Source organism: Bos indicus, chromosome 17 (genome assembly GCF_029378745.1).
Source record: "Bos indicus isolate NIAB-ARS_2022 breed Sahiwal x Tharparkar chromosome 17, NIAB-ARS_B.indTharparkar_mat_pri_1.0, whole genome shotgun sequence".
Classification (NCBI taxonomy): domain Eukaryota; kingdom Metazoa; phylum Chordata; class Mammalia; order Artiodactyla; family Bovidae; genus Bos; species Bos indicus.
In genome coordinates, this window is record NC_091776.1 from 32470764 (window position 1) to 32495979 (window position 25216).

General features: G+C 39.7%; 1 protein-coding gene across 2 annotated transcripts in view; it reads right to left on the reverse strand.

Moving 5' to 3' along the window:
- The window catches only part of FAT4 (FAT atypical cadherin 4), a 190843-nt gene that overhangs the window by 46797 nt on the left and 118830 nt on the right, over window positions 1-25216 (reverse strand). For both annotated transcript variants that reach the window (XM_019977566.2, XM_019977565.2), the window contains exons 7-9: window positions 17034-17214; window positions 7960-8210; window positions 1589-5938 (exon numbers count right to left, since the gene is read on the reverse strand). In XM_019977566.2, coding sequence (XP_019833125.2) covers window positions 1589-5938; window positions 7960-8210; window positions 17034-17214 — 4782 coding nt within the window. The remainder of the gene's footprint in view (window positions 1-1588; window positions 5939-7959; window positions 8211-17033; window positions 17215-25216) is intronic.

Here is a 25216-nt window from a genome sequence, read left to right on the forward strand (position 1 = left end):
TGGTAAGTCTTATGCCTACCTTCTGCCTCTGAGGCTTGCCTTTATAGAAATTCTATAGCATACCTCTGTATCAACCATTATATTAACACTACTACTAAAGCTACTAATTAGCATTGCTATTTATTGAAAGTTGGAATCTGTGCTAGATATTTTACAAATATTATTTGTACTCATTACAACAACCCTAAAAGATAAGTAACTATGACTATTCTCATTTTATATATGGGGGAGTTGAAAGCGAGCAAGATTAGGGGACTTCCCAAAAGCTATAGATAAATCAAGTTTTGTCAAATCCCCTGATTCTTTCCATACATATGTTTGCTGCCCCTTTTCTTCATTTATATTTTAAGGACATTATTTTGTCAAAAGATAAAGCTTATATGATCTGCTTTGGCTTATTCAAACTTGCTGTAAATAATCATCAAGTGATTCAGTTCTCCAAATATAAAACCATGAAGTATACACACGATAGGCTTCATTTAAAAATATTATATACAAATACAATTATCTTAAAAACTTCTTTTAAAATAGTATTCTACAATATACTTACAAAAATTTAAAAAATATATCCTGGTTTTACCTATTTTACTGTACTTTACACTGAGTTAATAAACACCACAGGGCAACCCAATGTAACATGTATGTACTATAAAGGTATAGTGTACAAATTATAGAAAAGAAATTGTCTCTCCTCAAACTTATCTACAGCATAAATGTATACACATTTGAAGGTACACTAACCACAGATCAGTTAATAAATAGATGATGGATAGATAGATAAGTAGGGCTAGAAACAAAGATCTATTTATAAGCATATATCATGTTCTATTAGAATGACAAACAGTAGTCAAATAATTTCTCTATATATTTAATTCTGCTCCCAAAATATCATGGTATATTGTGACTCAGTTTTGCTCTCACTAACCTGAGAAATCAGCCAATGATACTTTCTACCCGACTATTAGAAATAACAAGGCATTTAGATCTCAATCTAAATTACAACTGTTGCTTCATCTCTTCACAGTGTGGGTCAAATTTCAATAATCATAGTGATAATTATGGTGAAAATCATAAAATTGATGATGATAAAATAATTTACAACAATTACAGTTCTTTAGAACACAAAATAGTCCAGATTTTATACCTTAAATACACCATGTCCTTTAACTTTAGAACACTTTTTTGAAGATAAGATGCTGTTTTTGCTCTTGTACAAGACACTCAGTAGCTGGACTAAGAATTTAAACTCCGAATGAACTGTATAAGCTCACATCCCGACTACAACAAATCAACCGAATCACCTTAGACAATCAACTCAATTTCTCTCTACTTTTCTTAAGAAAAGTTTTCTTTTCTTAAAGCTTGTAAAATCATTATGCCTACCACTTGTCAGGTTTCTCCTGAGAAGTGAAATTAATACAGATAAAGTTCCTAGAACAGTGTCTGGCCAACAGTAATCGCTTAAAGCATTTGCTATGATTCTGCCTATTCTTTACAGAAAGCCATTTGAAGATGACAAAGTTCATAGCTTTCTATTATACTTGATATGACTAGAATCTTGGTGGGCAAAAAAAGAACACCATCATACCTGTGTATCCAGTTTTGCAAACACAGTTGAAGCCTCCTGGAAAGTTCTGGCAAATGGCACCGTTCTTGCAGGGACTAGGCAGGCACTCGTTGATGTCTCGCTCACAGGCCCGGCCGGTGAAGCCATCCGGGCAGCTGCACGAAAACCCTCCCACTAAATTGTGACAGGTCCCACCATTGTGGCAAGGGGATGGAAGGCATTCATCTATGTCAATTTCACACCAGCTGCCTGTATAGCCCGGCAGACACTTGCATAAGAAAGGCTGCAGAGGTTCGTTTGCCACGATGATGACTGGAAGGCTCTCATGGCTCTTCAATTCAGTGCTCACGGCTAGCCTCCTGACACAGCTCCCTCCGTTCTGACATGGGCCAGGAGCACAGGAGTCGTGATCCACAGACTCCACCTTCACTCCGCTCTGCCTCAGGAGGATCTCCTTGATGCTTTCAAAGAAAGTGGCTACACCACTGGGATTCACATACTGATTGTGGTTTCGCTTCACAGCTGCCAAAAGAAACGTTCTGTTGTGCCCTTCATAAGCCCCATACAGTTGCACAGCGGTCCCGAGGCCCGTCAGCTGTGAACTGGCAATGCGCAAGAAATGAAGGTAGTGGTTGGTCAAGAAGTCCTTCACGGTCGGTACACCAAGACGCAGTAGGATGCTGTTATCCACTGTCGCGTTGGAAAATCCCGTGAAGAAAACTCGGATGTTGCTGGTGACTGTGCTGTGGACGCCATCGTTACTAAGGACAGTCAGATCAAACGTGCCATCTGTGGACCTCGGCTGGGAGCTCAGATCACAGGTGCCCCTTGGAATACTGAAGAGGCTGGTCACTCCCGAGGTCAGGGAGCAGTGGAAGGTGTCTAACACATCGGGATCCTGTGGCTTTACGGAGCCTAAAACCCCACCAGGAAACAAGTTACCATAATAATTAACAAATATCTCCACCGTCCGAGACTGTGATGGGTTGTCATTTTGGTCTATGACTGTGATATGCACGGTCCCCGTGGAAGACATCTGAGGCACGCCAGAATCCCTGGTAACCACGGACAGATAGAAGTCGGAGATCTGCTCTCTGTCGATCTCTCGGGTGGTGCTCAGAACTCCCGCAGTGTTCAGACTGAAATAATTGGTGGCAGGACCTGTGCTCAGCAGATAGTAGGTAAAGGGGCCTTGATTGGGAGGGAGATCGGGATCGGTGGACTGAAGGGTCATCACCAGAGTTCCTGGGCGTTTGTTTTCCATCACTTCCCCCTCGCTGATGGTCAACATAGGCCCGTTATCGTTTATATCTTCCAGGATGACTAATAAGGAGGCACTTCCAGTAGCGGAGGGGGTCCCAGAATCCACAGCCAAAACAGTGAGATTATAGATAGGTAGGGTTTCTCGATCTAACTCTGCAGTAACGGTGATCTGTCCTGTCTGTGGATTAATGGAAAAGGCACCATTTTCATTCCCTGATCCAATGAAGTAAGAAAACCTACTCCAGCTGGGAACAGAGTCTGAGTCGAAGGCACTGACAAAGGTCACGTGAGTCCCCGTGGGCACCCCTTCACTGATCTGAACGCTGTAGATGTTTAGACTAAAAACGGGGGGGTCATTGGCATCAAGCACAGTGACATTCACAGTGACCTCATCTATGTCTGCACCCCGAATGCTGCCAAAATTCTTGGCCAGTACCTTCAAAGATACCCTTTCTTCTTTTTCTCTATCAAGAAGTCCAGACACATAAATCTGTCCCGTCTTCTTGTTGATCTGGAAACCCTTCTTTCTACTGTTACCAAAAATCAAATAATGAACCTCCCCATCACTGCCCAAGTCACGGTCACTGGCAAATACTTCTCCAACAATAGTACCTGTAGGAGCTGCTTCTGAGATTTCAAAGTAGTAAAGTTTGGAAACAAAACGAGGCACGTATTCATTTGTCCCTTTTAATTGGATATTAACAGTGGCAAAGCTGCACCTCTCCTCATCGGGGACATTGAAAGCTTTCACAGTAAGGTGGTAGCTCTGCTTGGTTTCAAAATCCAAGAAGCCTTGAGTGGTGACGACTCCAGTGTTGGGGTCAATGACAAAGAGGTCACTATCAGATGACTGTATAGTGTAGGCGATCACAGCATTGGTGCCAGAGTCAGCATCTGTTGCATTTAGGTGGATAACTGTTGTCCCACTGGGGGCATTTTCCAAAACAGTGGGGAAATATTCATCAGGGAGAAATACTGGAGAATTATCATTCACATCAATCACATTTACAGTCACACTGCAGTAACCAGTCCTTGAGACCCATCCTCCGTCTGTAGCACTAACAGTCATCTCATGTTTCTGGCAGAGCTCATAATCAAGGGCTTTAGCGAGTGTTAATACACCTGTGGAGGAGTTGATTGCAAAGATGCCTTCTTCATTTCCTGAGGAAATACTGTACCTAATTAAGCCATTCATAGCTGTGTCTCTATCTCTCGCAGAAACAGTTCTAACAATGGCTCCAACACTATGGCTTTCAGGGATGGTTGCACTCATGTGACTTTGAGAGAATTCAGGTGTGTGGTAGTTTTCCTCCGTTACAATTATTTGAACAGTTGCTTGGGATGAAAGTGGAGGGTTTCCCTTATCTTTTGCGGTGACGGTGATCAAAAAGTTTTGATTCAGGTCAGATGTCAGGGGAGCTGCTACTGAAATCCACCCTGTGTGATTGTCTAACTTAAATTTTCCCAAATGATTTTCATTCAAAATGAAATATTCCACTTCAGAATTCAAGCCAAAATCTTTATCATCGACTGCAGTAACTTTGATTAACTTCGTCCCAACTTTCACATGTTTGGTGACTGGAGTGAAATATTTAGTTTTAAGAAATTGTGGTGCATTATCATTACTGTCCACCGTGTTTATGGTAACTGTTGTCTCACTAAGTAACGCAGGATTACCTCGGTCTGAAGAGGTCACTATAAAACTATGTCTGTTGATGTTCACGTTGCTGAAGCCACTGACATTTTGATATTTTAAGACCTGTTTATTGAAAATCTCTCCTGTGGAGGCATTAATCCTGAAGTACTCTGACTGAGATTTTATAAAATAAAACACTTGTCCATTTGATCCCTCATCAGGGTCTGTCGCAGATACCTGAGTCACTTTGGAGCCAATTTCAGTAAGTTCAGGGCAATCTAAATAATAGGAGGGTCTGCTAAATCTTGGAGCATTGTCATTGACATCTGTCACAAATATTGTGACATCTGTACTTACAGTCCATCCAGAGTCATGTGCAGAAACTCGGATTCTGTAACGGTCTGTGTCTTCTCTATTTAAAGGTCTACTAATTACAATATCCCCAGTGCTGGGATTAATGGTAAATGGAAGACTTGTGTCCATTATAGAGTATCTACTAATTGCATTTACACCAATGTCTTCATCAGAAGTTGTGACACGTGTAACTGTGTACCCTAATGGGGAATTTTCAGGAACATGGGCACTGAATATTTGCGAAAACCTCGGGGCATTATCATTTTCATCTAAAATGTTAATGATGACTTTTACTGAGGTACTCTGAGAAGGGGAGCCTCTGTCTGAGGACTTTACAATAAGCACATACTGAGATATTTTTTCCCTGTCCAAAGGTCGAATGCTTCTAATTTCACCAGTGGCATGATTGATACTGAAACTGTGTTCTTTGTTGCCATTAATGATTTCATAATCCAACTGTCCATTGGGCCCACTGTCCTTGTCTACTGCAGAAACAGTGAGTATTTTTCGAGGAGAAAGGTTTTCTAATATTTCAGATACAAATGGATCTTCCTTAAAGACAGGAGGATTATCATTGACATCTAACACGGTTATGTCAAGTTTCTCATAGGAGGAGAAAGGAGGAAAGCCTCCATCTCTGGCTTCTATCCACACAACATATTTTTGTATCTTTTCAAAATCTAGAGGCTGACTTATGGAAACCTGTCCTGTTAACTGATCAATCTGGAGTGTGTTGCCAAGATTGCCACTTGCAATATAATAGGACAAAGGTTCTCCTCTCAAGGAAGACCCTGTTACAGTAGTGACCAGAGTGCCTACTGGTTGGTTTTCAGGAAACATGAAAGTCTGTTCTTTGGCTTTGACTTTAGGGAAATCTGCTTTGTTCACAAATCGAACAGTCACTGTGGTAGAATCTGTTTTGGGGACTGAGCCACCGTCTTTTACGTAGACAGAAAATGTCACTTCTGAAGTGCCATTTAGTGCTCCGGCTGCCATAATAGCTCCTCTCAGTGTGTCAATGTGAAATTTTTCAGAGTTTCTACCCGAAAGAGAATAATGGAGTTCAGAATTTGGTCCAATATCAGCATCCGTGACAGTAACTGCAAAGACGAAGGAACCTATAAAAGAGGGAGTGTGCAGTTATAAATCACATGGGACCCCAATAAAACGTCTGATACTAAGTTAAAACAGTATACTAAAACTATATAAAGCACTCTACTGCTACCTGATACAACTTTATTTTCTCACAATTACTAGAGGAGAACAGTATATCTTATATTGTCTCAAAATTTCCCCAGTCAAATCTACTTAACAGTAGTCTTCAGGGACTGACCTGCCATTGTCTACCTAAAAGCCAGACAATCTATGGAATTTAATATTTTTCAGTGTACCTTTGAGAGAAGCACAGGGAAGAGCAAATATAATCATTCCAAATTATAGTTCTTAGGAGAAAAATCTGTACATAACTTCCAACAAACACAATAATACATGAGTTCTGCTAAGAACTATGTTTTTGCTGAACAGAAAAATCACATAATTGCTCTATTATGTCTTAAAATACTTTGAATTACATTTTATGTAGTCATATAAACAAAAATAATATGCTTAAAAAATAATTGTCAATTCCTTGTGCCCACTGTTCTATGGGAAAAGTTTTTTAATCTGTGAGCTATTCTTATATGGAGATAAAGTATACATATGAATGTGTGTTTATATACATGTGTGTGTACTACAACAATTATACTACAACAATTGTGTATTATGTATACACAATACATATATATGAACAATTATAGTGTAGTAAGAAATAAGAATTGAAGAATGGACTCAATTTGGATTCCAAAAGTTAGTGCTTGGGATTAAGGCCAAAGAGGAACAGACTGTAGAGGAGATAACACTGAAAAGCTGCCATAAGGATATGCTTTTGATAGACTTATTCAGAAAACTTTCCCAAACCTGCACTCCTAGCCCTGCAGAAGAGTTTGTGACACAAGTGAAAAGTAGTCTAATTTTAAGAAGGCCAGTGATTCTGCTAAATTACAGTATGTTTAATGAGGGGGGAAAATGCCTAAGTCTTACTCACTTTGTATAGGCGATGTTATATTACATCATTACACATTGGGTGAAACTAGAACCATGCCTGCTAGCATCATTTCAGCTGAAGGCCCACTCCAGGGATTCATGACTTTGATACTGGCTTTTTCTTTTAATAAAAAGTTGACACAAAAATTTATGGATTTTATACTTTCAACTAGTAGCAACTAGACCCTCTCAAGTGAATAGAAGATCAAAATTCACTAGAGGCGAAATTGTGGATCTGTTTTTTTTTTTTTTTCCCTCTCATTAAAAATATCTTAAAGGAGAGAAAATTAAATTAATTATAACTTCATTTATTTATTTTCCAGTTTCAAAATCCATTTCAAAAATTACCAATGGCAGATGATTTGTGTAGTTCCTAGGAGAGTAGGACATTCTTCCCAAAGAAGCAAATAAACCCAAACTAAACTTAAAAGAGGGTTTGAAAGATAAATACATATTGTCAATGTGAACATGGTTCATTATTGGCTCCATACACATATTAATAGAAAAAACTTCATCCATTAAAACTAAGTTAAAAATATTTATAGCAGTAATTAACTAGAAGGATTATTTCAATAAACCTTTTGAAAATTTGTTTATGAAGCATTGGATAAAATATTAATTTTGTAAGAATGAATACAGTTGAGAGCGTAGTACCTCCAAGATAATGTTTCGGGTATAATATAAGGACATGGCATGAAAAATAGATAATGTCCTTCCTATTAGGGCACACACAAATTACATCTCAGGATAGAAACCTACTTGACTACAAAGTGAAATCTATTTTCATATTTACCAATATTCAATTAAAATTAAGAAATAGCACTAGGAAAGCTGTGGCAATTATGAAATCTTAAATACAATTGGTCTGAGAAGAAAAAATTAGTTTGCAAGAGTCAATGTTCCTTCAACTGCTTTAAGCTAGAGTTTAATTTTAGAGGATTTGCAAACTTTGGCTACATCAGAAATATACCTGTAGAAAAAATAGAAATGTAATTATAGGAAGTGCTCAATACATAGTTTTTATTTATCTGTGAGACATCAGAGGCGGTTTGGTTACCTGGCGGAGTAGGAGACGGGATGTGTGTGACATAGGGGTGATGCTGAAATCTTGGTGGGTTGTCGTTGACATCAGTCACCGTGACGAGCACACTGGTAGAACTGGAAAGAGGTTCCGGGGACCCAGCATCACTGGCAACAACCACTAAAGTATAATTCTCTTTTGTTTCCCTGTCTAGCAATGCGCTGGTGATGATTTGTCCTGTGGATGGGTTGATGGTGAACTGAGAATTTCCACCAATGATCCTATAACTAAAACAGAGAACAGACACGGGCATATTTCTTCCAGCTTTAATGCTGCAACATCTATTTACTAGAATTTTAACGAGCGAGGCAGAAAAGTCAGGGAAAACATTACAAGTAAGATCACAGAACAATGAAAGAATATGCTAGTTCACATTTTATGTGAACAGCACATTAACAGTCTTTATGGCAAGATGTCCTATGACCTCAAGCAGGTCTTCACAAGGTTTGTGAGCTTCCTAAATCATGCAAGTCCCTAGAATATACTCAGAAGACTATCATATTTTAAATAAACCAGCCTGAAAGCATAAATCAGGCTCTTGCTCTAATATTGTGGTCAGTGGCCAGGATCACAGATGAACATCTGTTAAATACATCTAAAAGGTATCTATCTGCTGTGTGCTGTAATATACCAGAAAAGATCAGTGGAAGGTCTTGTTCTCTAAAAACCAAACACTGTATATGACACATATTGAGAGTTGGACTATGAAGAAAGCTGAGTGCTGAAGAATTGATGCTTTTGAACTGTGGTGTTGGAGAAGACTCTTGAGAGTCCCTTGGACTGCAAGGAGATCCAACCAGTCCATTCTGAAGGAGATCAGTCCTGGGTGTTCTTTGGAAGGACTGATGCTAAAGCTGAAACTCCAATACTTTGGCCACCTCATGTGAACAGTTGACTTATTGGGAAAGACTCTGATGCTGGGAGGGATTAGGGGCAGGAGGAGAAGGGAGCGACAGAGGATGAGATGGCTGGATGGCATCACCAACTCGATGGATGTGAGTCTGAGTGAACTCCGGGAGTTGGTGATGGACAGGGAGGTCTGGCGTGCTACGGTTCATGCGGTTGCAGAGAGTCAGACACGACTGAGCAACTGAACTGAACTGAACTGAACTGACTATCCAGAACAGCTCAAGAACTGATTATTCATACAGAGACATTCCTAGTTACTAATTCTCTCATTTGCTATTCCTCATATGGCCACACTGCTTTGCTTTCCTGTTGTAAGGAGTGGTATGACACCTTCATGGATATTTTGATGCTAACCAGATTGGTTAGTGGGCAGGAGTTTCCACTGAGAATAGCTTCTCTCTTCTTTCTAAAGAAAAGGCTGTCTGTGTATATTTCTGAGAGCTCAGCTAGGAAAGAAGTAGCTAAGCTTGAAGGTTCAGAAGTTGGCTGTGGTCCAGAATGTTTTCTGTTGGAGGGTAGCGAGGAAATGAGGAAATGGATATCTTTCAAGTCTTCTCCTTCATGCCAACAAGCAAATGCCCTTATTGGAACTAACGGGTGTTTCTATAGTTTGCTTTGTGTCCATAAAAACATAGCAACAGCAAGTGTCTAATAGAAACAGCAGGAAAACTTTACATCGCAGCCAGTGCACATTCTTCCTATTAAGTTCATTGTTTAAAACAAACATTTTGGCACCTTCATCCTTCTTGAGAGACATCAGGAACTGTTAAGGAGCTACGTGTTCTTTTTTTGTTAAACAAAAGAGGTTCTATAAAATGAGAGCTAAATAGATGGAGCATAGAGAGGGAGTTTGGTTGAGAACTGATTTCAAAATTGATAAAATACTTTGTATCACTCAGATTCGAACATCTTATGGCAACTTCACATGCAAGATCCGGAGTAAGAACAACATAGACTGTATTTCCTGGACCAGAAGTGACTCCTCATAAAAGTACTATTACTGATTATTAACACCCTTACACAGTAGACAATACCTATTCCCGATATTAAAATAAAAATATCATAGGTTTAGAAGTTAGAAATTCAGGAGTCATGAAATAATCACATTGTCTTACCTTTTAGAGAAAGTCTGTAGAAACCTGGGTTATGAGAAGTATGTGAGTTTATTTTGGGATAAATTAATAGGGAGAGAAAAAGTGCTTCATAGTGCCACAAGCTTTTTTTTATGACAGCAAAGGTCAGGGTTCAATCAAATATTTGTTCCCTTAAGCATTCACATATAAAAATAAGAAGGATACAAAAAGCATGCAAATTTGATTTGGATGTCTTGCATATGAGAACGTCATGGTATATTAGATGGAGCAATGTGTTGAAAGGCAAATGATGAGAGTTCTGGCCCATGCTGAACTCAATAATCCATAAAAGAACTTTGAACTGTAAAGTCTTTAGTCTTTATTTTATGCTATTGCACATAAGACTGTTTAAAGGTAGCTAATATATTTACTATTTTCAAAAAGTAAAGACTAAATTGTCATGTTAACATGTGGTTAGTTTTTTCTAGACTTTCTTTGTTTCTGAAATGTATGAAAAGTGCATCCTAAATATTAGATATCCTTTACTATCTCACAATATCTATAATACCAGTTTTAATCAAATTTATACTTGTAAGTTAAAAAAACAAGACAGAGAAAAGAAGCATATGTGACAATATAAAATGAACAGACTGCCAAGATCATATGCCTGGGTTTCCTCCACTTAATTTTTTTTTTTTTTTAGTTTTGGTTCACTTCTCATCTTTCATGAATCTCTGTACTGTTTCTCTGATCCAAATTAGTTTTCTGTATGGTTATGAACTTTATTAGATCAAGTCTTGTGCTACCTTCTTAAATCTAAACACCTATGCTTCTCTAATGGCTCAGATGGTAAAGAATCCGCCTGCAACACAAGAGATCCACGTTTGATCCCTAGGTCAGGAAGATGCCCTGGAGAAGGGAATGGCTACCCATTCCAGTATTCTTGCCTGGAGAATCCCCACGAACAGAGGAGCCTGGCAGGCTACTGAATGACTAACACTTTCATTCTTTCATGCTGTTCTTTAGTTTTGTAGCATCTTATTGTGTTCTTAGTATGTACTCAGCAGACAACAAGGATTTCATTTATTTCCTCATTTAAGCCTCAGAACCGTCCTAATAGTGTGGTTTTGTACTGGATTTTTACTTGATAAGGAATTTGAGTCTAAGGGAGGCTAATATAGTTGCACAAAGATGCATAAAGTCTATAAATGGCAGATGAAGACTTTGAACTTCTGTGTTTATGACCTCAACGTGCACTTTTCCCATTATCCTACAGTAGAAGGAAGATGAGACACAGCCTGGGAGCCTTCAGGGGAGACACAAAATGCTGTAGCTCATGCTAAGCCCAAAAACAACTCTTGTGAAAGTGTGTTGATGTAGGATTGGTTTACAATGATTTAGTTCTTTATCGTATGGTACTAGTGTTAAAGAACCTGCCTGCCAATGCAGGAAACGTAAGAGACACATTTTTGATCCCTGGGTCAGGAAGGTCCCCTGGAGAAGGAAATGGGAACCCACTCCAGTATTCCTGCCTGGGAAATCCCGTGGACAGAGAAACCTGGCGGGCTACGGTATACGAGGTCTCAAAGAGTTGGACACGATTGAAGAGAATGAGCACACACACAGAGTTCAATGTCAAACCACAAAGATCTTCATTTATTTTCTGACTCAAGAAATTTACTGTTTCAAATTACTGGTATAAACAGATCATTATTATCTAAAATCTCAATCAATTGTTGCATTTGTAAAGCTGAATTATCCCCATTTGATTTTATGAATCTTTTTTTTAACCTCTTCCTGAGATTTACTACGATCATAAGGAACTGTGTTGTGGGCTGCTAGAATATGATGATCTAGTAATAGTTTAGAAACTGAACTCTGTAATATAATTCCCTTGGACATGAATTTTGATCTCACTCAAGTACTTAAATTCATAAAATTTCTTAAACTTTCTAAATCTTCTCTATCTATAAAGTATTATGCATGTATGTATTCCTTTCATTTGGTAGTTTTTGAGTGTCAAATGTAATTTCTTTTGAAAAGCACCTGGCATTGTAATTAGTATGTGACACAAATTCAAAATTTAGCTTTATGTTTATAACAGTATACACACTTAGCTACAATAAACTATCATTTTTAATCTATTATAATCCATCTTTATATTTGGGTGCATGCATGCATGCGAAGTTAATTTAGTCATGTCCAACTCTTGGCAACCCTATGGACTGTAGCCCACCTGGCTCTCTGTCCATGGGGATTCTCCAAGCAAGAATACTGAAGAGGGTTGCCATTTCCTCCTCCAGGGGATCTTCCTGATCCAGGAATCAAACCCACGTTTCTTATGTCTCCTGCTTTGGCAGGCGGGTTCTTTAGATTCTCACCACCTGGGAAGCCCTTATATTTGGGTAAGATGAACTAACAGATAGAAACATGGATTAGGTAGGTAAAAAATTTCTGAACTCAAGCTTATATCCTAGATAGAAGAAAGATACATGAAAAAGTAAAGGCAAAACCAGGCCATATATTTAAGTGCTATGTGCTCTGAAACTGCTCAGAAGCATTGTTTCAGGAATTCAGAAGACAAAGAGATTGCTTTTGACTAGAAAAGCCTTTCCTGGAGAACAGTAAATTTAGGTTAAGATTTAAAGGGGTTACTCACTTAAAAGAGTTACTCATCTTACAATAGGGCTTCCTCAGGTAGTGCAGTGGTGATGAATCTGCCTGCCAGGGCAGGAGATGCAAGAGACTCCCTGGGTCAAAGAAGATGCACTGGAGTAGGAAATAGCAACCCATTCCAGTATTCTTGCCTGGGAAATCCCGTGGACAGAGGAGCCTGGCGGGCTACAGCCCATCGGGTCACAAAGAGTTGGTGGTGACTGAACACACACACATCTTACAATAGTAATGAAAAGGGAGAATGAAGGTATTCTAGGCTAGGAGTCAACAACTTGCTATAAAAGATCAGTAGCTATTTTAAATTAGTAAATATTTTAGTAAATATTAGTAATATAAGTAAATATTTTCAGCTCTTTACACCATCAGATCTCTGTTGCTGCATTCAGCTTGCCCTTGTAATGCAAAATTAGTCATAGACAATACACACATGAACAGGCGTGGCTATGTTCCAGTAACACTTTGTTTACAAAAGTAGTCTCTGGCTGGAATTTGGCCTGCAGGTTGTGTTTGGAGAACCCTGCTCTAGGATAGAGAAGGACTTGAACAGAGCCAGAATGCTTGGGAAAGCACAAATCCTTTTCCCAGAAGCAGAAAGTGATCCAGTGAGGCTGAATGTTTGGCTATACATTGAAGATTTGTGCAGAATAAACTTGGAGAGATGCTGGGGTCATTCATGGAGTGGCTGGAATATGCAAACTAGGCCTTATGCCCTAGGCAAACTGGAAGTTCAAAGCTTTTGAGGATGGGGGAGTTTCACTGTTAAAGCTGAAATACAGAGCAAGGGGGTTCATATTATTGCCATTGTTCTTTCATTCACTGACTGACTCTGCTTCATCCAAATTGCTTTGTACAGAGTTGAGAGGAATTATCATAAAATGTAAACTAGTCGTGTTACTGGCCACCTTAAAACATTTCAGTTGTTTCTCCAACTAGATGCAAAAAACAATGTGAATCTTCTCATATGGTATTCAAGGCTCATTCCTAACCCACACCAACCATACTGAATAGCTTTATTTTTCTGATGCTATGTCTTTGTATAGCTTTACCTTTGTGCCTGTTTCTGTCTTTGCTTAGAATGTCTTTAATCCTTTATTTGTTCATAAACTATTCCTCTGTCTTTCCAAAAATCATCGCTTCTACTTATTTCCTCAGGTTTCACTGACTATTGATTCCACACATGTTGTGTTTAAACTATGCTTGTTACAAGGTGCTATAATTGTAATACAGCAAAATTACCTTCTATATTAAAGATTTCTCCTTATGAGAATGGAAGTGCTTAACTCCTCAGAACTTAACAAAGTACCTGGGATGTCGTAAGGGCTTCAAAATTATACAGGATGCATGCATGCTAAGTTGCTTCAGTCGGGTCTGACTCTGCGACCCTATGGACCATAGCCCACCAGACTCCTCTCTCTATGGGATTCTCCAGGCAAGAACACTGGAGTGGGTTGCCATTTCCTCCTCCAGGGGATCTTCCTGACTCAGGGATCGAACCCGAGTCTCATAAATTTCCTGCATCGGCAAGCAGTTCTTCAACACTAGTGGCACATAGGAAGCCCTTATACAGAAGAGTATGGTATATAGATTGGAAGGGTTATAAATCAGAGTCAGAAAAGTAAGCTGATTTTTATTACGTTAATCTGGGCATGATATAATTATGGACTGAATGAGGATCTTGGTAGGAGGAATACACAGAAAAGGAATACAGAGGTAGAAAAGATGACTGTTAGCCATCAGGACAAGAAGACAAAGAAAGTGAGACAGTATCAGTAAAAGGAAGCAGAATGCCAAGATGAGAAACAGAAAAGGTTAGGAGCTTCTGATATGTTGTGCTAAAGCTGAAACGCCAATACTTTGGCCATCTGATGCAAAGAACTGACTCATTTGAAAAGACCCTGATGCTGGGAAAGATTGAAGGTGGGAGGAGAAGGGGACAACAGAGGATGAGATGGTTGGATGGCATCACTGACTCAGTGGATATGAGTTTGAGTAAACTCCAGGCGTTGGTGATGGACAGGGAGGCCTGGCGTGCTGCAGTCCATGGGGTTGCAAAGAGTTGGACATGACTGAGTGACTAAACTGAACTGAACTAATTTATGAGTGAATATGATAATTTTTGCAAAATAAAAATAGCATCAATTTGTATTATATTTGACTGTATGAGACAATAGTTATTTGAAGAGTTTTCACATTTAAATATAAGAGTTTTAGCCCAGGGACTCTGGGCTGGGCATGGCAGCAATGACAAACAAAGTATTCCAGAAGCGATGCACTGCCACTTCAAGGCCTGGCTTTTAAGAACGGTAGCAGCTTTCACCTGAGGTCCTTGGAACCCAGAGGGTTTTCTACCATATAAAGAAGTCCAACTACTCTGCTGAAGAATCACATTTAAAAGCCCTGAGACCACAAGAGCAGAGAAGCGTCTCAATGGAGCCTGATGTTCCAGCCATCCCTGCCAAGGCACCATGCATGTGAGTGAAGCCATCTTGGGTCCTCCAGACAGTCACCAGGCAAATACCACTAAGTAATACTAGTCAACCACATGGAACATGAAAATCTCCTCCCCCTGAGCTGTGTCCTAATTCCTAAATTACCAAAGGATGAAATGCAATAAGAATATAAATAAAATTAATAAGATACAATTTTAGAACAATAAGATCATTATTGTTTTAACCCTCATTTTAGGCACAGTTAGTTATTTAGCAATAATTCCTGGTGGCTTAGACAGTAAAGAATCTGCCTGCAATGTAGGAGACCAGGGTTCAATCCTTGGGTCAAGAAGATCCCCTGGAGAAGAGAATGGCTACTCACTCCAGTATTCTTGCTGGAAGAATTCCATGGACAGAGGAGCCTGGTGGGCTACAGTCCATGGGGTCACAAAGAGTTGAAGATGACTGAGCAACTAAAACTTTCACTTACTTTCAATAGGGTTAGGTGTTAATATATGACATTTCCAATGAAATGAAGCATTATATGATTTCATTCAAAGACTAATGTTTAATGAGAAAAGTAATCAAAATTTACAGAGCCAATCAGTTTTTAAAATCAGCGATAAAAAAGATAACCCAGGAGACCTCCCTGGGATGGAAGGAGGCTTTACCAGTAGCTCTCCTCTGCACCTGCATTGCCCCTAAAGAACAGGTTGGTCTTAGTCCTTATGAGATGCTATATGGGAGACCTTTTGTTTATGTCAATGACCTCTTCCTAGATCCAGAGGTTCAGACCCTCCAATCTTATACCATGGCCATTGGGCAATGCCAACAGGATATACGCTTGTGGGGTATGAACCAGGACCCAAAAGATTCTAAAGAGTCACCACTATATGCTCCAGGAACTCAAGTCCTAATTAAAGTCTGGAAAGATGGGTCCCCAAAGGCTCAACTCCAGCCCACATGGAAGGGCCCCTACCCTGTAATACTTTCTACCCCCACAGCAGTCAAGGTACCAGGACATGACTCCTGGATTCACTACTCATGAGTCAAGCCATGGAAGAAAACAGAAGAGGACACTCCATACACCTGTGAGCCCCTGGGAGATCTCAGATACCTATTCAGAACTACCAATGAGTGCCATTCTAATGAACACCCCCAAAATATGGTCTCTGGGGATAAGATTTCTCAGGATAACTCTAAGGAGCCAACACAGCTTGACAGAGACTGTACTCTAAGACAGACAGGAGATAGATCTTCTGATCCCTGAACAAGGAGGGACTTGAGCCATCCTGGCAATGTGAATTTAAAATTGACCAATGACCCTACTAGTCCTTGTTATGCTATATTGATGATGCTTATGCTTATTCCATGTACTGTCAATTGTCTAACCTATTTTGTCTCTGCCCAGGTCAACCAGCTACAACATGCAGTGCCAGTTCAACAAAGATATAAAACTACAGCTGACCACGGAAAATATCACACACCCTTGGACACCGCTATAAGGACTCTGAGGATTGAGACTAGCAAGAGGGGGAGGCCCAATACCCCTCGCCACCCCAGTTCAGCAGGAAGTAGCCAGAAAGACCTCGATGCCCTTATTCCCAAAGAATTGGGCCTCCCATCTCTTGAGGGGGGAATGTTAGGTAGGTAGAATAGGGAAAAGGAGTCCAAAATGGCGGTGGCTAAAAGACAAAGAAGGTCAAAGGAAGGTCTGAAGACCAGAGTGAAGACTTCAAGCAGAACAAACAGCACTCCTGGCTAAGCCCAATTTGCATAGGGCAGGCCCAGGTGGAGGAAAAGAACATATAAGAGGAGGAGCCAAAGCGCTTTCTCAGGGACTCTCTCTCCCACGTGCGTACGCTCTTTTCTTTCTCTCTCTCTCTCTCTCTCCTGCTATCTTCTAAATAAAATGGAGCTGTAACACTGGAAAAAAAAAATTTACAAAGGAAAAGGCACTGACCTGATAACCGCATTGGTTGAAGCATCAATATCTGAGGCATTTACCAATATAACATCTGTCCCAGTTGGTGCATCTTCAGGAATTGTCGTGAAATACATTTTACTGGCAAAAGTGGGGACATTGTCATTGATGTCATCCACTATGACATTGATTGTTCCAGTTCCAGTCAGGGCAGGGAATCCTAGAGGGAAAAGAAAACCAAGTCTTAATGTTCATAAATCACAAAAATAATAGCAAGCTTAACAATGGGTTGTAGACAGAACTACTAAAGCGAATGTAGAAAACACCCCAAGGTAATATTTGTGAATACATAGACAGGTGATTGAGTAATTTTTAGTTTTGTTATAAGAAAAATATTTTTATTTACGAACTAGTATTTCAACTCTTTCCTAGTGATACTGCACAAAAAGAATATGTCAACCTCCTAGTCTATTTTAAAGGTACTCACTCAGCAATGTAGAACACAACAATATCATTTAAATGCCACAAAAGAGGCACTACTGGTTTCTCTAAAATTATAGTAAAATAACTCAAGCCAGATTTGGAGCATCCCTCTGGATCTGGAATAGCTGGCCAGCTGACAAAGCAGACTTAAAAACTGTATTCCTAGATATGACTATCAATTCTATCCTAAAAAAAAAAAAATTAACTGAGTTTTGAGGACTTTAAATCCCCTTTTCTGTACTAACTTATATTTCTTTGCAGAAAATTTAAAAAAGAAAGCACTCTGACCTTTCATTTGCTGGAAATAGTATGTCAATGAGATGACTTGAAATCATTTCTGTTGCATTTATTTAAAGTTTAAGGTAAATATGAAACAATTCATTTGTATTCCCTGTTCCAGTGCCATTATCAGCATATAGTGAAAACGCAGCATTTAACAGAACCCTGGAGTACACTGTCTATACTACACAGGGTTAGAAGACGCTTCTGTGGTGAAGGTCAGATGTCATATTTAGTTGATTCTGTGGGATATCTCAAAGGTAAATGGCAAATCATATGCTTTTAGTTGTTTTTCAGAATCATTTTTCAAACTTTAATATACCAAAATAGAAATAATGAAGGTCTGCTTACCTATATTTATCTAAAATAAAATAAGGCCCTGGATACGCTCAACTTTAAGATACAACTTTTCTTCCCATAAAATTATTTCCCATTAAATGAAGCTTTAATTCTACTTACTTTTGGTATTATATATTTTGTAAATAAAGCCATTCTTTCACTTCTCTGTAAAATGTTTATGAATATCTCTCTAATATCATGGAATGGTGTTGAGATTCACAACCTTCCAATATTATTTTTTGGAATAATATTCTTATGATTTGCTGCTGCTGCTAAGTCGCTTCAGTCGTGTCCGACTCTGTGCGACCCCATAGACTGCAGCCCACCAGGCTCCCCCGTCCCTGGGATTCTCCAGGCAAGAACGCTGGAGTGGGTTGCCATTTCCTTCTCCAATGCATGAAAGTGAAAAGTGAAAGTGAAGTCACTCAGTCGTGTCCGACTCCTAGCGACCCCATGGACTGCAGCCTACCAGTCTCCCCTGTCCGTGGGATTTTCCAGGCAAGAGTACTGGAGTGGGGTGCCATTGCCTTCTCCTATGATTTGCTAATATGTCCTTATTGCTATTCAGACTTTTTCCTGTGTTCTTAGATTGTCATTACTGATGGCATGAAAGTGAAAGTGAAGTCTCTCAGTCGTGTCCGACTCTTTGCGACCCCATGGACTGCGGCCTACCAGGCTCCTCTGTCCATGAGATTTTCCAGGCAAGAGTACTGGAGTGGGGTGCCATTGCCTTCTCCAGCGAATCTTCCTGACCCAGGGATCAAACCCAGGTCTCCTGCATTGTAGATAGACGCTTCACCGTCTGAGCCACCAGGATCAATTTTATGTTCCAATGTATGGGAACCAAAAATCAATAGATTAGAAAATTATGGAATGCAGTGGTTTTTGTGCTCTACGCAAGGAAGCTCAAATTCTACGTTAGATGAAAAATTTGTATGACCACTTGAACGGGGCTCTACGACAAGGCATGATATCTCCAGGAAATCTATTCAATTAAATTTAGGCTGCAAGCTGATCTCTGTTGCCTTCTCTGTGAGACAATTTATGTCAAGAATTCCATTTATATTAAATTTTAAAATTAATTTCTGCAGATATCTGACCTTTTAAGTGTTGGATTTTATATTGAAGAAAACTAGTTCTTGCTATTTGCCTTTTCCGCATCAATTCAGTTCAGTTCAGTTCAGTCACTCAGTCGTGTCCAACTCTTTGCAACCCCATGAACTGCAGCATTCCAGGCCTCCCTGTCCATCACCAACTCCCGCAGTTCACCCAAACTCATGTCCATTGAGTTGGTGATGTCATCCAGCCATCTCATCCTCTGTCGTCCACTTCTCCTCCTACCCCCAATCCCTCCCAGCATCAGAGTCTTTCCCAATGAGTCAACTCTTTGCATGAGGTGGCCAAAGTACTGGAGTTTCAGCTTTAGCATCATTCCTTCCAAAGAACACCCAGGACTGATCTCCTTTAGAATGGTCTGGTTGGATCTCCTTGCAGTCCAAGGGACTCTCAAGAGTTTTCTCCAACACCACAGTTCAAAAGCATCAACTCTTTGGTGCTCAGCTTTCTTCACAGTCCAACTCTCACATCCATTCATGACCACTGGAAAAACCATAACCTTGACTAGATGGACCTTTGTTGGCAAAGTAATGTCTCTGCTTCTGAATATGCTATCTAGGTTGGTCATAACATTCCTTCCAAGGAGTAAGTGTCTTTTAATTTGATGGCTGCAATCACCAATTGCCGTGATTTTGGAGCCCCCAAAAATAAAGTCTGACACTGTTTCCACTGTTTCCCCATCTATTTCCCATGAAGTGATGGGACCAGATGCCATGATCTTCGTTTTCTGAATGTTGAGCTTTAAGCCAACTTTTTCACTCTCCTCTTTCACTTTCATCAAGAGGCTTTTTAGTTCCTCTTCATTTTCTGCCATAAGGGTGGTGTCATCTGCATATCTGAGGTTATTGATATTTCTCCTGGCAATCTTGATTCCAGCTTGTGCTTCTTCCAGCCCAGAGTTTCTCATGATGTACTCTGCATATAAGTTAAATGAGCAGGGTGGCAATATATAGCCTTGACGTACTTCTTTTCCTATTTGGAACCAGTCTGTTTTTCCATGTCCAGTTCTAACTGTTGCTTCCTGACCTGCATACAGGTTTCTCAAGAGGCAGGTCAGGTGGTCTGGTATTCCCATCTCTTGAAGAATTTTCCACAGTTTATTGTGATCCACACAGTCAAAGGCTTTGGCATAGTCAATAAAGTAGAAATAGATGTTTTTCTGGAACACTCTCTTGCTTTTTTGATGATCCAGCGGATGTTGTCAATTTGATCTCTGGTTCCTCTGCCTTTTCTAAAACCAGCTTGAACATCTGGAAGTTAACGCTTCACGTATTGCTGAAGCCTGGCTTGGAGAATTTTGAGCATTACTTTACTAGCATGTGAGATGAGTGCCATTGTGCAGTAGTTGGAGCATTCTTTGGCATTGCCTTTCTTTGGGATTGGAATGAAAACTGACCTTTTCCAATCCTGTGGCCACTGCTGAGTTTTCCAAATTTGCTGGCATGTTGAGTGCAGCACACACACAGCATCATCTTTCAGGATTTGAAATAGCTCAACTGGAATTCCATCACCTCCACTAGCTTTGTTCGTAGTGATGCTTTCTAAGGCCCACTTGACTTCACATTCCAGGATGTCTGGCTCTAGGTCAGTGATCACACCATCATGATTATCTGGGTCGTGAAGATCTTTTTTGTACAGTTCTTCTGTGTATTCTTGCCACCTCTTCTTAATATCTTCTGCTTCTCTTAGGTCCATACCATTTCTGTCGTTTATTGAGCCCATCTTTGCATGAAATATTCCCTTGGTATCTCTAATTTTCTTGAAGAGATCTCTAGTCTTTCCCATGTTGTTTTCCTCTATTTCTTTGCATTGATCGCTGAGGAAGGCTTTCTTATCTCTCCTTGATATTCTTTGGAACTCTGCATTCAGATGCTTATATCTTTCCTTTTCTCCTTTGCTTTTTGCTTCTCTTCTTTCACAGCTATTTGTAAGGCTTCCCCAGACAGCCATTTTGCTTTCTTGCCTTTCTTTTCCATGGGGATGGTCTTGATCCCTGTCTCCTGTACAATGTCATGAACCTCATTCCATAGTTCATCAGGCACTCTATCTATCAGATCTAGTCCATTAAATCTATTTCTCACTTCCACTGTATAATCATTAGGAATTTGATTTAGGCCATACCTGAATGGTCTAGTGGTTTTCCCTACTTTCTTCAATTTAAGTCTGAATTTGGCAATAAGGAGTTCATGATCTAAGCCACAGTCAATGAACTACAAATATTAAAATATTGTGCTTGCCTTTTCACTGGTCACTTAAACAATGGTACAATAATATCATATGTAATTCACATTCAGAACAGATTTAGAAGTATTATGAACATTGAAGAAGCACATCAAAATAGTACTTTTAAAATCTCACTCAACATAAATATTTATTGAATCTTTAGGCATTCATGTACTGGTTTAAGAAGTTTACCTGAATTGTCTACTCTTCATAAGTTTGTCTGGCTGTTACCTCCATTTTATATATAAATAACATGAAAGAAAGGGATAGAAAGGTTGAGCAACTTTTTTAGGGCCATTGACCTGGTGAGGAATGGAACTAGGTTTTGACTTGAATGGGGAGCTCTTGACCACTGACAGAAAAGCCAGAAGGTGTCGGCAGCAGGACACATGCTGCTCAGTGAGATGCTCTGGGACTCTGGACAAGCCAGTCTCAGGGAGCAACACGAGCCCCAAGCCAGAGGAAAAGGCCCATCTGAGGCGGACCTTAGCTATTGTCCAGGTTAAGCTTGTGTAGCATTTGGGGACATCTGTCTGGCCATAAATTTTTAATTTTTCACAGCACGTGTTAAAGCCCAAATCAATATCTTCTGAGTTAATATGGATGACCAGTGTTTGGCCCTAAGCTCTGAAATGTGTGTTTAATTATACACAGTTTAATAAGATGGAAGTTAATCATGTGAATGATGTTAGTATCTCTCCCATTGTCTGCTTGAAAAAAACAATAACTAGAGCTTGTTTGTACATTTGTGTGGACAAAAGCAGATGTCATGGGAAGGAGAGTATATATCTGATGAATCATGAGGGGGATAACTAAGTCAAGGTCCCAGATATGAAAGGCTCTTTTATCTCTATTACAGACACTGTATTCCAATCACTAAATCTGTCTTCTTATATGCAAAATAGGAATAATGAGAACAAACCTATCCCAATAGGGGTGTGGAGGGAATATAACATGTTTAGGATAGTGCCTGGTGCATAGTTAGAGTGTATTCTATATTATTCTTCGTTGTTGTACTTGTTTTAGAGATCAGGAGAAAAAAAAGGAAAAGTGACATTTAAAAGGTCAGTTTTCAATCTTACAGATTAATGTGTCATAGTTCTCAGGATTTTTGTCCCCTGACAAAACTTACAAGTCAGTCCTAAGATAACATTATTCAGGAAAAGATTTTGAATCATTCTTTTCTTTTAATGATTTTTTTTTGGTAGTTATAAGTGTATGAGACTTGGCTTTCAAAACTTGCATAGCTTTGTATAAGATGTGTTGAACTGAAAATTTAAAAATGCAAAATTTACAAATTTCAAGTGAGAGAAGACCTGAAAATGTATGATATGCTCTCTAATCAACAATGCTTAAACTTGTTAAGAAATAACTCAGTAACTGCCAAATGGTTTTATCTTTGGTATTCTAAAGTGTCTGATGACACACATATGAAAAACCCCATAAAATGATGACTAACTCATTTGGTTAGGAACATGTGATTTCTTTCCTTGTCTATAAACTACATAAATGTTGTTGCTGATGTGTTTTCTGAATTAGTAAGCAAAACGAAAAAAAAAAAAACACAAAACATTGTTTACCTAGGAAAATATTCAACAAATTCAATCTCATGGTTTCCATAATAGAGAACAACTAATTTTTCCACAAGCTCTTGAAAGCACACCAGCAACACCATATGATCCTGGCCTGAGAAGTGGCCCCACAGTAATCCCATATCCACATGGGGCATCTTCTCAAGCCAAGAACCATCACGAGTCCCCTTTCCTCCACTAGTTAGCAGCCACAGCCCACTTTAACAGCACTTGGAGTTCTTCTCTTCCTCTTTTCTTCAAGAATTGATAGAGTGACCCAATTTCTACAATGGCCTCAATTTCTTTTTGCCCCAGGGGATGGGCATGCAGGTCTTATTTACTTTTAAAGTTTTACAAGGAAATTGTACAAAGACATAATTCTACATTTCTAAGTCTCTTACTGGGATTTAACTAACTCTGAACTCTGCCTCCAATATTTCTCTTTTATTCTCAGGATAGGGCCTTCCACCACTCAGCGTACTCTAGCCTCAGACTGGTCCTCCACAAGGCCCTGCCTCTCAGCTTTAGGCAGGAAGATGAAATCAAGGGACAGAAAGCAGGAATGCCCCCTGATTTTGAGAGAATAAGCCTCATATCCCAGGTGGCTTCATGATAAAAAACCTACCTGCCAATGCAGGAAAGGCAAGTTTGATCCCTGGGTTAGGAAGATCCTCTGGAGGAGGAAATGGCAACCCACTCCAAATATTCTTGCCTGGAAAAATCCCACGGACAGAGGAGCTCGATGGGCTACAGTCCAAAGGGTTACAAAGAGTCGGACTTGTCTGGGCACAACAACACAACAAAGACTTATGTCTACAACAGACTTCTCAGATGAAGGACACAAGTTACCTTGTCCTTGGTACACACAGATTTTGTCACTTCCTCATCTCCTTATGGAATGATGAAGCTATGTTTTGTTGCTTTTCGGTTTGTTTGCTTGCTTTTGAACCCTTCCTCTTAACCTAGTGAAGAAGTGGTTCTGGTGCTTATGTTCCTATTTCCCAACATCTTTTGGGTTATAGTCCACGTGAAATGCTACATGGTGTTCACTGTAACTTCACCTTCAGTTCAGAACTTTCCAGGCTGAAACACCCAACTGACTCTTTGTTTTCTCCTCTTGCAAATTACTAGAGAGCCACAATATTAGTACGCTAAAAACTCTAGTCTTAATTAGTCCGTGTAAACTTAGCCTGTATATTTGTATATAAATTGAAAAGCGTATGTGCATATACATGTGAAGTGAAGTCGTGCAGTCATGTCCAACTCTTTGTGACCCCATGGTCTGTAGCCTACGAGGCTCCGCTATCCATGGGACTTTCCAGGCAAGAATACTGGAGTGGGCTTCCATTTCCTTCTCCAGGGGATCTTCCTGACCCAGGGATCGAACCCAGGTCTCCTGCATTGCAGATAGACGCTTTACCATCTGAGCCACATATATATTTATAGGTACATATTATTGAACACTTATTTGATAATAGTATTTGAGTGGTGCTTCCCAGGTGGCACTAGTGTTAAAGAACCTTACTGGCAATGCAGGAGACCCAAGAGACATGGGTTTGATCCCTCGGTTGGGAAGATCCCCTGGAGGAAGGCACAGCAACCCACTCCAGTATTCCTGCCTGGAGAATCCCATGGACAGAGTAGCCTGGGGTGCTACAGTCCATAGAGTTGACTCTTTACATGCTGAGGCGACTTAGCAGGCATGCATATGCATGAGTATCTTTTATATGTATTACTATTAATATACAGATTCATGAAGCAAGTATTACTATTTAAGTTTTTTAATAAAGAATTTTCAACTCAAAGAATTTAAACAATTTATATACATTTAGCCATACTGTGTGGATCACAATAAACTGTGGAAAATTCCGAAAGATATGGGAATACCAGACCACCTGATATGCCTCTTGAGAAATCTGTATGCGGGTCAGGAAGCAACAGTTAGAACTGGACATGGAACAACAGACTGGTTCCAAATAGGACAAGGAGTACGTCAAGCCTGTATACTGTCACCCTGCTTATTTAACTTTTATGCAGAGTACATCATGAAAAATGCTGGACTGGAAGAAGCACAAGCTGGAATCAAGATTGCCAGGAGAAATATCAATAACCTCAGATATGCAGATGACACCACCCTTATGGTAGAAAGTGAAGAGGAACTAAAAAGCCTCTTGATGAAAGTGAAAGAGGAGAGTGAAAAAGTTGGCTTCA